The sequence below is a fragment of the Pogoniulus pusillus genome, chromosome 20, assembly GCF_015220805.1.
Source record: "Pogoniulus pusillus isolate bPogPus1 chromosome 20, bPogPus1.pri, whole genome shotgun sequence".
Taxonomy (NCBI): Eukaryota; Metazoa; Chordata; class Aves; order Piciformes; family Lybiidae; genus Pogoniulus; species Pogoniulus pusillus.
Window position 1 is genome coordinate 14192577 of NC_087283.1, and position 17141 is coordinate 14209717.

At 43.8% G+C, this 17141-nt stretch overlaps 3 protein-coding genes across 8 annotated transcripts in view; 1 reads left to right on the top strand and 2 right to left on the bottom strand.

The window, feature by feature from the left end:
* SHCBP1 (SHC binding and spindle associated 1) overlaps window positions 1–17141 on the bottom strand; it is a 91333-nt gene that overhangs the window by 59241 nt on the left and 14951 nt on the right. The window lies entirely within an intron of this gene.
* On the top strand, window positions 103–6507 carry ORC6 (origin recognition complex subunit 6). Its single transcript, XM_064159758.1, is given in 8 exon segments — window positions 103–203; window positions 862–991; window positions 2003–2166; window positions 3202–3291; window positions 4289–4401; window positions 5638–5712; window positions 6331–6464; window positions 6466–6507. Coding segments are annotated over 8 exon segments (813 nt in total). The 5' UTR covers window positions 103–138.
* Window positions 8063–17141, bottom strand: part of MYLK3 (myosin light chain kinase 3) — a 48722-nt gene continuing 39643 nt past the window's right edge. For 4 of the 6 annotated variants that reach the window (XM_064160311.1, XM_064160307.1, XM_064160310.1 and 1 more), the window contains 5 exons: window positions 14647–14775; window positions 12378–12530; window positions 10657–10789; window positions 9637–9685; window positions 8063–8486 (listed from right to left, as the gene is read on the bottom strand). In XM_064160311.1, coding sequence (XP_064016381.1) covers window positions 8326–8486; window positions 9637–9685; window positions 10657–10789; window positions 12378–12530; window positions 14647–14775 — 625 coding nt within the window. In that variant the 3' untranslated portion in view covers window positions 8063–8325. Of the gene's footprint in view, window positions 8487–8850; window positions 9686–10656; window positions 10790–12377; window positions 12531–14646; window positions 14776–17141 lie in introns of all 6 variants that reach the window. The other 2 variants (XR_010306055.1, XM_064160312.1) reach the window with 2 other exon arrangements.

Genomic DNA, 17141 nt, shown 5'->3' on the forward strand with positions numbered 1-17141 from the left:
ACTTCCCATTGGCCCACGACGAGGAAGTGCCCCGCTGCGGGCCGATTGGTGCTGGGGGAGACGATTGGCGGCGGGGCCGGCCAATCCCCGCTGGAGCCTGCCTCCGCCTGGCGGGAGCGCGGGGCGCCGGGAGGCGGCATGGAGCGGGGCGCGGTGCGCGCCCTGGCCGCGCGGCTGGGCCTCGCCGACCCCGGCGTTATCAGGTACCGGGGTGCTGGGGTGGGCGAGCGGGAGTGCGGGACAGCTGCCCGAGGCCGATGGCTTCCTCCAGCGGGCGTGATCGCGGGGGGGGAGATTATAGCTGTCAGGAACCGATGCCGTTGCCTCGTACCGTAGGAGAGCTGCTGGCCACGGCACATCAACTCTGGGGGCTTGTCCCGTCTCGGGGGCGTATTGCTGGCCGGATAAGCGGGTCCAGCCGTGCCGTTCTGGCCTGGCGCGGCCCGGTCCGCACTCCTCCCCCCGCCGGACCTGCCCGGGCTGCCCTGGGGGCATCAGGCGTCGGGAGCTCTCCTGGCACGGCAGCGGCAGCCAGGCTGCCTCACGGCATTGCAATGCCAGTCTGCCTTTGGTTTGCTTGGTTGCGGCCGATGTGAAAAAAGCAACATGTCCAGAGGCGAACGCGGTTAATGCAGGAGCCGTTTCAAGCTAAACAATGCAAAGCTGTTGCTGCGCGTTATCAGGGCGGGCCTTGTTACTTAGCCGCCCTCTTCAGCACCCCTGTCCCAAAGCGTGTGCCGCAGCCACGGCTGGAGCTGCCGTGTTGGTTTCTATAGACCTGCATCAGTTCCTGCCCCGGCACTTACTGTCCTGTAACCGTGGTTCTCTTAGTGAAGGCTTCGTGTGCTGGGTGTTTTGCAGAAAAGCTGAGGAGTATCTGCGACTAGCCCAAGTGAAATGCACAGGATTAATGGCTCAAATGACAGCGACAAGCAGTGCTGTAATATGCCTGGACCTAGCAGCTAGTTTCATGAAGCAACCAATTGACAAAGTAAGCTACCATAAACTGGGAGGAGGTAAGGGGTGGTAATAACTGACATTACACTGGAGCTTTCACTTAAGAGTGTGGAACTGGGCAAATTGAGGTCAGTGTTGTAGTCACTTCACAAGCTGTGCTTGCTTTGTTATAATTTCAACTCTTTCAATCTCAGGTTGTGCCAGGGGAGGTATAGGCTGGATATTAGGAGGAAGTTCTTCACAGACAGATTGATTTGCCATTGGAATGGGCTGCCCAGGGAGATGGTGGAGGCACCGTCCCTGGAGGTCTTCAAGAAAAGACTGGATGAGGCACTTAGTGCCATGGTCTAGTTGACTGGATAGGGCTGGGTGCTAGGTTGGTCTGGATGATCTTGGAGGTCTCTTCCAACCTGGTTGATTCTATGATATGATTCTATGATATGGTGGAGTTGCTGTCCCCAGAAGTGTGCAACAAAAGCCTGGATGAGGCACTTAGTGCCATGGTCCAGTTGATTGGATAGGGCTGGGTGATAGGTTGGAGTGGATGATCTTGGAGGTCTATTCCAAACCGGTTGATTCTATGATTTTATGACATAATCTGCTAGCAATGATGTTAAATTTAAGATGGATATTAGGAAGAAGTTCTTCACAGAGAGAGTGATTTCCCATTGGAATGGGCTGCCCAGGGAGGTGGTGGAGGCACCGTCCCTGGGGGTCTTCAAGAAAAGACTGGATGAGGCACTTAGTGCCATGGTCTAGTTGATTGGTTAGGGCTGGGTGCTAGGTTGGACTGGATGATCTTGGAGGTCTCTTCCAACCTGGTTGATTCTATGATTCTATGTGTCTTCCTTGCTGTGGCATTCCTGGGTACTTAATCTTTCTGTGTGTAGCCAAAACTTGGATCATTCATTGCACAAATTTAAGATAGCAGTTTGACTTCATGGTGCTGTCTGGTTTCTCCCTACTCTATTTTGATTGCCTATAAATAAGACGTTGAGAAGCAATCTTGCTAATTCCTGGGAATTTGTCTTTGTCTTCCCAAAAGAGCTATTTTGTTAAACTGTCTGGCTTGAACAAGATGACGTACCAGAGCTCCATGAAGTCTTTGGAATGTTTGCTGGAGGTGAACCCCAGACTGGGAATGCGAGACCTAGCTGTGCAATTCTGCTGCACAGAGGCAGTAAACACCGCTTCAAAAATACTGCAGAGGTGAGGATGCTCTCATGAGCACACCAATAACTGCTAGTCAGATTCTTTGTTAAGTAGTTGTGTCAAGACACTGATGGTTTGAAGGGCCAAGTATCTCTGTTTGGAGTGGTAATGTGAGTTCTTAGCACTGACACTTCAGCCTTCTGTCAAGATCACTTCTTAGAATACATTAGAAAGACTCAGTCTGTGAATCTCAGTAAGTCATTGTCCAGGTCCCAGTTCTTAAATATACAAAATAAGTAACATGAAGAATACAGGGCTCTCAGTTTCAGTATTTGTCCATAGTTTCACACTATTTTCCATTTAACCACTGATCAGGTCACAGATCAAAAGTAATGCTCAGTAGAAACAAATTGAAATGCACAATCCAACATGTAACTAAACTTTTGCACTCTGATATTTACTTTAACAAGAGCAATCACTGAGGAGTTCTGTTAGAGTGCTGTCACCCTGATAGCACATACTTAAATGCTGTTAGGGATGTAGAATATTCCGAGATGCAGGTCAGTGAATAAAGGCTATGTATGTTTGCTGGTGCTCAATGGAAACTGAAAGAAGTAGCCTGATGACAGGTGGACAATGAGAAACTATTTCATGCCACAGATCCAGCATGTCATTTTCTGTAAGCATTCATCTCTGTAATAGAGGTATTAGAGGAATCAGCTGTAATTCTCTCCTCTTCTAGGATGGATTTATACAAAATATCTCATTCTAACTAACACATGTAGTGATAAAACTGCTATGTGTATGGAAAGCACAAGAAATAATTTTACTGACATGCTTTGATGCACATCCCCAATTCAAAATACCCTCAACTGAAAAAAAGAGGAGGTGATCCTAATGCCCTTCTTTTCCTTAGTCTCTTTTGTTCATCTCAGGCAGTAGCAACTGCTACTGCTTGGCTGGGTTGCAAAGGAGCAAGTGATCCAACGGGAGACCTGTTCAATTGCTGATTACCATGTGACAAATGATTTTCAACAGCTTCATTAGCAGCCAGTGCACTGTGCAATTAGCTCTTTTGTTGCTGTTCTTTAGGTATGAATCCAGTCTCTCTGAAGCACAGCGAATGGACGTTGATTTCTCAAAGCCCCTTTTCCTAGCAGCTGCATTATTTGCAGCGTGCAGGTGAGTACAGCTTGAGGGGCGCCCAACAGATATAGTGCATGCTTAGTGGATGCTGCTGCGCTGCTCCTGGCAATGGCAACAGCTGTAGCAAGCCAGCCTTTTTCCTACAGCCAGCTCTGCAATCTATACCGCATTTGCCTTCTGAGAAAGCAGAAGTATTATTGCAACCTTACAGGAAAAGGTCTTGAGTTAGATATACTAAAATAAATTAAAAGTCTTACTTGGTGGGTGAGTGGAAGCTGCAAGTAATTCCATTAGGATATATCCATGACAGCAGCTGGGTAACTTCTGTTAGTGTTTTGCACTCCTTCCTCTCAGTCTAACCACCATTACAGCTCTCTACTAACATGTTCAGAATGTCTCTTCCTTGTCAGGATGGACCTAGCTGGGCACAAGACAAAAAGTGGCTTTTGCTGAGATACTGCTTCTTGTGCAAGAATGGTTGCAAATTTACTTCTAAGCACCAAGAAGCAGCTATTCCAAAGAAGGAAAATCCTTCAGGAGGTAAATCCAATAGCTGTAGGCTTGTATCAGCTTGGAAAATAGGTGGCAGGAGCACCTGACTCAGCTGGCCCTGTGTAAGACCCCTTGCGTGCAAACACTGTCCCTCTTGGTGTTATGTCTTGTAACAGCCTTAGGAAGGAACGCAGGTGCTGTGTACTTGTGCAGATCCTGACAAAGATACTCTTGCCCCAGGAGTTGCATTCAGCTTTTTGCAGTAGTGGGATATTGTCCTAGTTCCCTCAAAATCCTAAAATGCATTTTCTCATGGAACTTGAACTAATGCCGGGTGTCAGTTTGAGCTGTATTGAGTAGTGTAAGGGGTCTGTGTTTTGGGCAAGTTTGTTTCTGAATGAGATAAGGATTATACATGACAACACCTCAGTCCTACCTTCCTCCTTCTCAGAGGCAATGTTGGTATACTGATGTCACCTCACCTGGGTGGTAGTTGCTGGAGCATTGCTTTATACAGAGGTAATATAACTTTCTCTTGTAGATGTTTGAAGCTAAAAGTGGACAAAACTAAAATCTTGGCTACATCTGGTGTGAAAAAAGCAATATTTGACCGTCTGTGCAGTCAGCTGGAGAAGATCAGTCAACAACTCAGCAGTAAGTTTTAGTGGCTTCATCCCTGGAAGACAGCATACCCATCACCTGGCCTCACTGTGCCCATCCTTTTCCACTAGTGATGTCATTCTGATTACTTTCAGCTGTTGCCTGTCAGCCATACCTGTCCATCCACTCCAACATATTTCCTGCAGCCCAGGTCCTAGTCACTAATTACTTGTGGGGAAGTTGCAACAGCTTAGCATGGGGCAAGGTCAAAAGGAGAGATTTCCCTCTGCTGCAGCAATTGCCTCCTTCTCCCATACTACCTGACCCATCTCAGATTCCTCCTTCTCGTTTCCTTTCTGTATCCTGTTTAACATGGCAACATGACACACAAATTAACATCTTGCTACTTCTGCTGCTTTGACGGACTCACTTCTGTGTTTTCCTTTTGCCCCCTGTAGGATTTACAAGCCTAAGCCTTACTCTTCTGGTAGTAATTCAGCTATTATCTGACACCATCCCTCCACTCAAGATTGGGCACACATGAGGAATTTTCCTTGACCACTGTTGAACCTTCAGGTCACTCCACTTTGTTATGAAGGAGGAAGATAGCAATGCACCATGTGTCTTTTCTGTTCTTAGATCTCTGCTCCTTTCTACTTAACTCTTTTCCCAGGTTTTCATTCTTCCTATCCCACTGACAGTACACCTTATTCACCTTGTCCTCACACTTCCTTCTCATGTTTTCTCTACTGCACTGCCTGAATCCAAACCAAAAGGTGATTTCTGCCTGTCAGGGACCCTCCCCCAGTGCAGTACCATCTAATAAAATTCAAAATCTTACCCCACCACTACAGCAACTGAGAGTAGCTGGAAGTTTCTCTGTCAGTTCAGGGAAAAGTTGCATCTGCATACATGGACATCCTGCCACGCTTTATGGGCATCTACAATACAAATTGTGGGAACGGGATAGAAAGGGAAGAAATAAGTGACAAGCCTGAGTCATCAAGAAGGTTAGCAGTGTGGTTTTGAAGTATGAACATGGTGGGTCATTGTCATTACAGATGTAGCAGCAGTGCTAGTTAGAGCAGTCAACCAGTCTCTGTAACCCTTGAGGTGTGATATACCTCTCTGCATGTACAGCTTGGGTGTCAGTCTGGACTAGGGAACTGCTCTGACTGTGAAACAGTACTCTTGGGAGCTGGCAGTACTGTCAAAGAATGGTGTGTAGAACATCACCCTTCATGTTCCAAACACTATATTCAGAAGTAATAACTGAGTTTTTCTTTTTAGAAAATGATGATCCACTGCCTGCAGAGACAGCTGAAAATTATAACATCAACTTGGAGCACTGTGAGAAGGAAGATGGTAAGTTGTATTCAACTCTAAGTTAAAACCAGCTCAAAGCAGTCCTGAGCGTTCTTGCTGCTTAGTGATATTTTGTCTAGGATCCGAGTACCTCAAGTTGGAAGGGTTCCTTAAGGATTAAGTCCAGTTCTGTGCTCCTCAACAGTACTGCTTAAAACTGAACCATATAAAAGCATCATCCAGATGCTCCCCACTTCTCTGGGGAGCCTGTTTCAGCTACTGACCACCTTCTCAGTGAAGAGCCATCTGAAGTCCCCCTGACACAGCTTCCTTAAATTTCCTGGAATGCTATACTTCTGTTTTATAATAGGCCATAATACTCAGTCCACAGCAACTTACTCCATACTGCAGACCACTAGCTAGTGAAAAGACAAAGAGAACCTAGCAGAAGTACAACAGTGTTTATACTGAGTAGTCCTACTAAAATGAAGGGCAACTCTGCCATTCAGATGCAAAGAGCTGACTGCTATGGCAGGTGAGGGAAGCCTCAAACCACAGGAGCAGATAAGACAGTAACAGGCCCTGTGCTTGTGTCTCTAAATTTGATCACTGCCATGGGTATTGCCAGCAGCATGTTGCCCATTACAACCTGTCATGGACTTTTTCCTTCTCTCATAGCATCTGAAGATGACAAGGAAACACCATGTAAACGGCCAAAGACCGAAACCAAGCAAGATTATGAAGAATGGAAAAAGAAAATCCTGGAAAATGCTGTTAAGGCACAAGAGACAAGTAGAAGTTCTGTCTCTGTAAGTGCCACCTAGCAACATTACAGCTGCTTGGTTGCAATTTTAACTCTCTGCTCTAAGAAGAGTTCTAGTAGCATGAGTGCCTGTCTGGTAGGCAAAGGTGATTTTACAAGAGGCCCACTGGTTATTTGGCAGGCTGGTACCTGAGCTGCTATGGCATTAGGTGATAGGATAGCTTCATTTCTCTTGTTGCAAGAAGCAGGTAGCATGCTAATGCTGTCTTAAGTGTAATTTAGTTATGTGCCACTCTACCCCTGGCTGAAAGTCAGTGAATAGAAAGCTGGGAGAGGACCAACAGTGCCTTGTTAAACTGCAAAACCAGCAGGGGAGGTAGGGGACTAATAGTTTTTTCTTCGTTGGTTGGTTGTTGTTTTTTTACTTCTGAAGAAATATTCTATACTCAATTGTACTTCTTTTTATGGCCTATATAGGATTAATTATAAGGCATCCCAAATACTCAGACAATATTCCAAGAAACAATAAATACAGTGGAAGAAAAAGCCTTGTATTATGGTATCAGCTTTTTGCACTTGTCCTAAACCCTTTACAGCACAAAATAAAAATACATAGGGGAGATGTCTGAGTTTTAAGAAGATAGCTAGCTAGGGGACAAGGACCTTGTCTGGGTAATGCAGGCTTTTTGCATTTCAGTCATGAGTTTTGTGATGAGAAGAGAGTACCCTGCCCTGTAGGTACTAAAAGCAACTTTTGTGGTCCTACACTTCCAACCTAGCTATTGAAACTGCAATTTGTGTTAACTGCTTTTTGAAGGAAAATCACAACTCTTATCAGTGTTAGCTGTAATAAACCAAGTCTGAATCTTCTGCCCATTTCTATTTGCATAGCCCAGGCAGAAAACATGTAAGAGAAGTTAACTTCCATAAACACTCAACTCAGAACAGCCAAGAAAACCCTAAATATGTCCATGTGAAGGAAGATAAATTGCCATGTATGAGCATTAGATTTGAAACACCCTCTGATCTTTTTCTGAACTGTATTCTCCAAATGCTTCACTGCTGTAATGCTGTTCAGGTGACTCACAGGTCACCTGTTGGTCATTCCAGCTCTTTTGTAGGGTCCAAAGCAAAATGCACAGGACACGGCAAAACATCCCATGAGGCTGCAGAGGTGGGTTTCACTGCACTACAGAATCATGTGATGACTGCTGAATCTGAAGGGATTTCTTTCTACTGGGAACAAATCAGTAGTCCTGCTGGCCAGATGCACCTTTCTCTTAATAGAATATGGAAAGGAAATACAAGATAGCAGAGAGCATCTGTGTTCCACGCTCTTAAAAAGAGAGGAAGAAGTGCTGTAATTCAAAGCCAATTTTAATCAGCAAGATCTAATTTAATTTCAGAGAGTTCTGAAATGCTGTAGTAACTACTGGGGAATGGACTCCAAATAGATGTCTGAAAATATTATGCAATGGATTTATCTCGAGTAAGTGCAGCAACAAACTGTCTGCCCTTTAAAGTCTCATCTGGTATACAACAGGGTCCTCAGGATGGGAGAGAACCCAACCTACTGTAATGGTATTCTGTTAACACCATGTTTTCTCAGGTGAGGGGAGGTTTTTAAACCAAAACTGAGGAATAGACTTGTTCCACTTCAATTGAATTTATTTGTACTACTTCAGAAATATACAGACAAATTAATATAATCACATTTAGCAGGCAGAACCACTGTGGAAGTGGGCCTTCATAGAAGGTGTTACATTGTCAAGATTATTTCACTTGATCTTAATCTGTCTTAATTCTGGAAATGCTGCAGAAGTCCAAAATTCAGGACTACGGATAGAGAGAAGTAATAGAGTGGAAAAAAATAACTAGACTAGGGTAAGCCAGTATTACAAACCTCTGTATTAGCAACCAAAATTACTGCTCATTTGAGGGGCAAGAAAGTCCATGATGTTAAAGGGAGCTTTTGCATGGTTTGATGCCTTTGCTGGAAAGCTAGTTTTAGTAGTGTTAGTTTCTGGTTTTCTTAGGACCCCCATCCAGCTCACATTGCATTTTGCAGCATCTAGAACAGAAATTAAAGAAATCACAGGTTTAATAAGTAATGTTATACTTTCAGCTGAGAGACTGTAAGTAGCTCCAACTCTATACATAAGGACAAAGTCCAAAATCCAAAATAAGTTAGTAGTGTGAGAAAAAACAATGTTCAAAAGTAAAGTGAGGGAAAAATGGGCTTCAGCCTCCTAACTGGGCTCAAAGCAGAGTCCAGCAACACAAATTCCCAGTCGAACATCAACAAAACCTATTTTGCATACCACACCACATCAGCTTCTCAGACTTCATTAAAACTGACAGTGAGGAGAAAAATAGTCCTAAACTAAAACTTGTGAAGTGAAGGGCTGCAGTCACAGCCAGTAAGAAGCACTTACAAGTTTTATATACATCCAAAACAATGTCTGGAAATGTCTTTTTTGGAAAACATGTCATCTTTTTGTAGTGACCCAAGGGTCATTAAACCATTTTCATTTGTGGCAGTTTCACCTATGGAAATTGAAAAAGTTCAGCTGATTAAGCTCAATTCAGCTCAACGTAAGAAAAAGCAGCAATGGACTGACTCAGGTTGCTTCAAACTAGGATTCCTCTTATTTAAAAAACATCCACTGACAGTTAGGAAACAAGACTAGAATAAAACAAACCAAAACCATTCAACTCAGAGTTGTACTGAGTCATCACCACCACGTTTGGCAGACTTTTTATTAATTACACAAGAAAATAATATCCTGTATCTTTTGTTCTAACTAACAAACACCCAAGGAAAAAATTGTGCTACTGTTGTGTCAGCGCCCTAAATTTAATCACATATGTCAGTCATGAATGAAGTCCAGAGATCTCATGCTTAGTGTGAGAAAACAGCAAAGGGATAAGGTGCTTTCTGGAGCAAACACACCAACAATACTCTGCAGAATCAAAGCCTTCAGCAAGAAGTCAGCCCCAAATATATGTTATTTTCCCATCACTATGTGCAACAACTGAAACTTGTAAAAGCCAACAAGGTAGTTTCTGCTTCTAGAAAACATTTTAGTGCTTCTTCCTCAAGGCCCTTCTGGAACCTTAGCACTAACACACATAACATTTGAGGAGGACAGATCCAAAAATCTTATAAAACAAGAGTAGCAGATGCTTCATAAAAGCTTATGCAAGCTTCGCAGACACACTCTGAAATCTCTTCAGCCTGTTGGCAGCAGCCACCACGTGAAAATGTTTCTGTGAACAAAACAGAAGAGTCCAAACGTGAGTGCAGCAAGAGAAAAGTCCTTTCTCCGTGGCTGACACAGATTTTCTTGGTCACTTACCTTGTGACCCCACACCTGTGGATTGCAGTGTAGAACTGCCTTGTGCTGGGGAACCACTGATTACTGCAGAACAGGCTGCTGGTACTGAGAATTTCTGCAGCATGAGTGGTACAGTGACACTCCCTCAGATTATGTATTTTTTAAAATGCAAGTGCAGTAGTCTGCAACCAAACAATTGGAATGCAGGAGGGGAAAAAGTATAAGCCTCTGGTTTAACTTTTTGACAAGGAATTACAACTGTTCCAGTGACAAAGGGAAATGGTCCTTCCTGAGTTTTCCTCATATTGCCACAGGTGTCTGTGTGGCAAGACCACTCTGCTCACTTTTCAGGACTGATTATCTACAATGCAGTAGGATACTTAAAGTCTTATCATTTCTTCTTACCAAATTTAGTTCAGAAGGAGCATGGGTTGCTAGAAAAGTCTTGAAGAGTTCTCTGGATGGATTTAAGACTGATTTTTTTCACTTCTTAGTTCCACCCTGCATTGAGAGGCACAAAACTGCTCTATGTTGTAGGCTTACTCCACAGTGACAACAGAAAAATGCAGCTTGTCAGTGGGAAAATAAAAATCTCTCCAAAATGAAGAGAAAGAACATTTAATATAAGCTAAATAGCATGTGAAGTCTCTGAACTCATACAGAAAAAAGCCCCAAACACATAAAGCTTCTAAGCAACAATCAGGAGGAGTAAAAATTGAAACCAAACTTGCTAAAAATAGAAGCAACCCCCCTTAATTTACAACTGAAAATAGACTCCCCAAACTCATATTTATAAGAAAGTCTGTGGACAAAGGTGATCCAACATACTAAAAGGAGAGAATAGCTCTGCCTGTGTTGAGCTGATTTTCCCTCTGAAGTAGATGGGCCAGACTTTTTACTTACCTTCCATTTTCTGTGAGCCATGTACCTCTGCAGCAGCAACTGGGACTTAAGGCGAAACTTCGACTTCATGGCTTTGGCAGGCAGATTGCTTAACCACTCATGCTTCAGACACTGTGTTGCACTCATCCGGCAGCTGCAGAAGAAATCTGTCACGTAAAACCAGCTACCTTTATTGCCATTTTCTCAGTGCTCTGTGCTAGTCAATACTATTGATAAAGAAACCTCTTTAAATGAAGAAGTGAGTGGAGATGACTTCTGAGATACTGTTCACCCGAGTGCACAGGATCCTAACAACACCTCCTGCACTTCGCAGGGTAAGGGGTGAGTGGTGTGGTAAGCTGTTGGTGGGTCTGCAGTGTGCCTTTTTAGTGTTTGGGTTGGGATGTGTCAGGGTTTTTGTGCGGTTCTTTTTGTTGTTTGGGTTTTTTGTTGTTTTGGTTTTCTTCAAAGCAGCAGCTGTAAAGATTCATCAGTAAATGCAGAAGTTTGCCAGGAGAATTAATGCATACAGAAAAATAACTGGTGGTAACTGTCTGTCCTGATACTGCAGGCTTATTCTGTGCCTCATATTTAAAAAGTACTGTTGTCTTATCACCCTAAACATGGATCAAGCTAAGCATACACTATATTCTGACATTCAAACAATGGGCCCAGATGTGAAGGTTTGTCCAAAAAGCTTCGAGAAAGATACAGTAAAAGAGAGGAAAACTTGGGGTAGAGCTGTTGAGGGGAAAAAAAATTGTCTTTCTTCAAAACGAAAGTCTGACTCCTGAGCTTTGTCTCAACTGTCATTGAGAAGAGGATGAAAAGATGATTCCTGCCTGCTCACACCTAATTTTAGTCATCAGGAGAGGTAGGTGCAGATCTTGCACAAGGCCAGACCCACTGTTCCAGTATGGAAAAGGTGTCTTTGTCTGCAGGAGAGCAGAGGCTGTCCATATACCTTTTGAGCAACTGGGCCAACTGTGCATCTCCCTGGTAAGGCTTTTCCCCTATTCCCCTATCCCAGAAAAAATGGAAAACTCCAAAGCAAAGTTTATAGTCTCACAGCAAATGATCACATTGTGAGAAAAGATCCTTGGTTGTCTCCTGCTGGCAACATGCTCAAGTTGCATTTATTCTTAGCTTTTCATAAAGACTTATTGTTCAAAATATAATTAGTACTAGAACTTAAATTTATCTGCTTTAGGTAATGATCTGGAAGATACTCATATTCTAAGCACCCCTTTCAATTCCCCTTGAAGACAATCTATTTTACTGTATGCATCATTTCCATTTTGATTAGTTTTGTATCAGTACTTGGCAAGAGAACAATTTCTCTACTCAACAACCCACAGCCATGCTCTGCCATTAATATCATCCTCTTTCTCTACTGCTGCCTCTTGTGTGCAATCACTTTGTATTTCAGTGCAGACAGAATTGAGAAGCCACATACAGAGTTAAGTCCCAAACACTCCTTAATTTTTACCAAATGCATGTAGACCACTTCAGAAGAGAAGAATGCACATTTTCACAGCTGCAACTTCCATTTATCCTCCATGGCATTCAAGAGACATTTTTGCAGTTTGTGTCAGGGCTTGTGAGAATCCGAAGTAACAACAGAAATAACTTGCTCAGAGAAAGAATACTAAAAATAGGTTCCAATACAGCAAATCCTTCCAGATTTCCTCTGCCCTGCCTGTATTATGTGCTACTGTCTTCATGATCAGACAAAAAGGTACCTTTTCTCCTTCACAAGTAGTCTGGAAATAAAGTCCTTGGCTTCCTCGGATAGCTGTTCAAATGCTTCTGCATCAAAGTCCCATGTGCAATTGACTACATAATTCATTGTTTCAGCATCAGTTTCTCCCAGGAATGGGGACAAGCCACTAAGCCTTTAAAAAAAAAAAAAGGGGGAATTTAAAGGAGCTAAATAGTTAATATATGCAAGATGCACTTTTCCTTCTATGAATCTTCCAGTTTATAGCTGTTGTTAGCTTACAGAGAGGGAAGTCTCTCAGCTACTGGGGAGGTGGAAGGGAGAGTTCCACTTCTCAGTCCCTGCCAAGATAAGCCAACAGTTTTGACTAGTAAGTGTTGTAATGTTAGTGTTACTCCTCAGCAGTTCACTCAGCTACCTCAGTTATCAAGGGAATGGAGTCAGGGAGGATCTATGTACATAATCTGTCAGTGCTTTCCCAGCTAGGAAAACTAGAGGAACTTCAAAGCTTTCCTAAATCAAGGCGTGTATCTGTAATTGGCTCAAATTACTTCTTTCAATTAGCCTGTGAGCCCAGATCTATTGCTTCAGCCATTTATTACATCAGTCATTCAGGTTTTGGCTAATATACAGATTTAAACTAAAAAGGTATCCAGTTCATAGAAAGCACCTGTAAATGATTCTAGGATGCAGAGTCAGCTCATCAGAGACTTTAGACAGACAAGCAGCCACTGGCTGCCATCCAGATACTCAGAGAAAAGTCATGTCACAAATAGGGCTAAAACTTTTTAAACCCATGGATAACACCCAATATTAATTCCTCTCTGCAGATGCACACCAAGTCCAAACTACTGAATTGGTCAGATTTCAGAACTGGAAAGTAATTCAAGGGCTCAATGTATAGGGTTAACACTCCTGGGGGAGTGACCCTGAACCTGACCCTAGGGGTCTTGGCCCCTCCTCAGGGGTGGGCCACACTCCAGGTGATGGTTAGCCCACTCCCCCCACTTCCTGTGGTATAAAAGACAGGAGTTCTCCTGTCTCTTTCTTTTTTCGCCCTCTTGCTCCCTACCTGCGTTCACGAATACACACACACACTGATACTGCATACCAGCCACGAGGCAGAGACACCATCACACTACTCGGGTTGTATCCATCCCTGTTTTGTATTTTGCTGTTTTCCCTTCCTTATCCTTTGTAAACTCCCCTACCTCCAATCCCTTTTTCTAAGTTATTGTTAAACTTTTCCTTTTTAACTTCCAAATCGAGTGAGATTGATTTATTGGGGTGTCCCTACCTTTTATCTCTCTCCCTGTCTTTTGGGGAAAAGGGGGGGGAGGAGGGGAGGGCACTCTATAAACTCTATAAATTCTATAAATTGTCATTGGGTCTACCAAATTTATAAGATTCTCTGGGAACTTGCATTTGAACCCAAAACACTCAATAACCCAATAAGAATGAAAATTCTCATGTGCTCTGCACAAATTTTTCAAGCTAAAGAAGCCCTGACTCATTTTACCTTGCTAAGTAAGATGGCATGTCATGGTTTGGTAGTTTCCTCGCCCCCACACTAGATTAACCAGACTAACTCAGCTGGCTGCAAGTTAAGAAATGAAGATGTATTTACAGCCTGCACAAATATACAAGCATATATACACAACATATAGGAAGATATTTACAAATTAAGAGTAATACAGAAATCCCTCCCCAACAGCCAGACTACCCAAGAGGGCTCCTGACCAACTCCCCTCCTTTCCCCCCTGCCTTTATCTCAGAAATAACTACATAAATCTCCGTATAGCTCACATGATAAATCTGCAGAGACCTGAGGTGAGATGTCAAAAGATGACAAAGAGTTACAAAGGAATGGTTAGACCAGGTTACATAGGTTTCGTGCAAAGGAGTTGCGGCAAAATGCAACCAGACACACAGACCAAAGGTGAAGCAGTGAGAAGTGAGTGCCTTGTTTTGACTATTTATGTCCCTCAGCAGAACAAATGAGTGATATAGACATCACTATTATTTTCTTCTCACAGACAGTGATCTAATTTCTCTCAATATCCTCATTAGCCTCAAACTAGCTCAGAGAAGAACATTTACATGCTTATAAAAAGGACTATTTGGTTTTGAGAGACTGTACGCAGTGGAGTGCCTTTGCATTAAAGAGTGAATTTTTTAACAGACAGACGGGGTGAGTGACCACTGCATTCCTGCTCTGTATGTATCATCCACTGGAGTGCTCCTGCAAAGCCTTTGTTGCCATTACCACAACCTCTCACAGGGTTACTCACAGCATATACGTGATGACGCCTACACTCCACATGTCCGTTGGGTAGGAAACAAAGTCATAGTTCACCACTTCAGGAGCCAAGAACTCTGGAGTTCCAAAGTTAACCTTCAGTTTCTCACGAGGTTTGTACCTTGCCCAGAAAGAGAGAGATATCAGTGCTGAGAGCAGGCTGGGGAACATAACTCACATATGTAAAAACCAAGGCACAGCTTTTTGCCATCTGAGCACGGCAGAGCAAGCGCAGCAGACTCCCCATGCAATCAGGACAGCATTAAAGCCTTAAAAGGAATTGGTGAATTTTACTGTGACTTCAGGTGCTGGACCAGCCAGACTGTGTTTTGTGCAAGAAAGGTTGGACCAGACAGTCCTTCCAATCCGTTATTTTCTGACTGAGGTGAACATACCAACAGCTATTCCCTTTACCACAGCAAAACCAGAAGGAAGACCAAATGCAGCAAAACCTGCAAAGGCCTTCCCCACAGAGTGACAGCAGCTTTACTGTCTGCAAGGCCCTACAGAATGCTTTCCAGCAGATGTTGTCTAACATAAAACAAAGAAACTTCCACCAAAACAGCTTTGGAGAGTATTTGCTTAGTGGGAGGTACCCAGCTACAGCTGAGGTTAAAGGACTGAATAACAGATATGAGCAGAAGAGAAGTGCTGAGACTCTGAAGACAATTATTTGAGCTTGGCAACACATTAAACAGTGATCCCACGCCAGGAGAAAATCATGTTGTCCTATTACTTAAAAGGTAATAACTGTCACTGCTGGCAGCTGGAAATACATCTGTGTACGGGCAGAACAAACCATTAAAGCATTACTTTTACCATCTCTGTTCTGTGGAAGATCCTGTTTTCAAAACTGCTTCAGCAAACATTTGTATCTTTACCCTCCTGATTTTAAAAAGCAAAACACAACACAAAACAACTAAAACCTAACCCTCAAAGTACCCAATTCAGCACCTACATGATGGCTAAGGGATCAGGCCCAGACAGCAGGGGTTTAGGAAGGGCAGGTTCTACCTGACCAACCTGACCTCCTTTTATGATCAAGTTACCTGCCTGGTGAATGTGGGGAAGGCTGTGGATGTAGTCTACTTGGACTTCAGCAAAGCCTTTATCACCATCTGCCACAACAAGCTCCTAGCAAAGCTGTTAGCTCATGGCTTGGACAGATTCACTCCAATACGGGTCAAGAACTGCCTGGAATGCCGGACCCAGAGAGTGGTGGTGAATGGTGCCACATCCAGCTGGCAGCTGTCACTAGTGGTGTTCCCCAAGGATCAGTGCTGGGCCCAGTCCTATTCAATATCTTTACTTATGATCTGGACAAGGGGATTGAGTCCAGCATCAGTAAGTTTGCAGATGACACCAAGCTAGGATGGATCTGTTGGAAAGTAGGAGAGCCCTGCAGAGGGACCTAGACAGGCTGGATGGGTGGGCAGAGGCCAGTGGGATGAGATTTAACAAGGCCAATTGCAGGGTTCTACACTTTGGCCACAATAACCCCAAGCAATGCAACAGGCTGGGGACAGTGTCTGGAGAGCAGCCAGGAAGAAAGAGATCTGAGACTGCTGGTAGATAGTAGGCTGAAAATGAGCCAGCAGTGTGCCCAGGTGGCCAAGAGAGCCAGTGGCATCCTGGCCTGTATCAGGAAGAGTGTGGCCAGTAGGACAAGGGAGGTTATTCTGCCCCTGTACTCAACACTGATCAGGCCACACCTCGAGTGCTGTGTCCAGTTCTGGGCTCCTCAATTCAAGAGAGATGTTGAGATACTGGAACGTGTCCAGAGATGGGCAACAAAGCTGGTGAGGGGCCTGAAACAAACCCTATGAGGAGAGACTGAGGGAGCTGGGGTTGTTTAGCCTGGAGAAGAGGAGGCTCAGGGGTGATCTCATTGCTGTCTACAACTACCTGAAGGGAGGCTGTAGGCAGGTGGGGCTGGTCTCTTCTGCCAGTCAACCAGCAATACAACAAGGGGACACAGTCTCAAGTTGTGCTAGGGGAGGTATAAGCTGGCTGTTAGGAGGAAGTTCTTCACAGAGAGTGATTTGCCATTGGAATGGGCTGCCCAGGGAGGTGGTGGAGTTGCTGTCTCTGGAGATGTTCAAGAAAAGACTGGATAAAGCACTTTGTGCCATGGTCTAGTTGGCTGGATAGGGCTGGATGCTAGGTTGGACTGGATGATCTTGGAGGTCTCTTCCAACCTGGCTGACTCTATGATTCAATCCTGTTTTATTAAAATTATTCTAAAAGGAAGAAGTTCTTGCACAGATACACTTGTGGAGGCACATACATGTGTGAATGTACCAGGTCTGGGCTTAAAGTCTCAGTTTAGAAAACAAATAGACAGATCTTGTTCACACTGTCCTAGTAACACTTCTAGTGGAAGTGACTGATGCTCTCACAGTGCTCCTTAAACTCACAAAAGCAAAGTAAAAGAATGAAGTCCATCTTTCTCTGTGAGTTTCCTGTTTCCCATGTGATGGCTCAAAC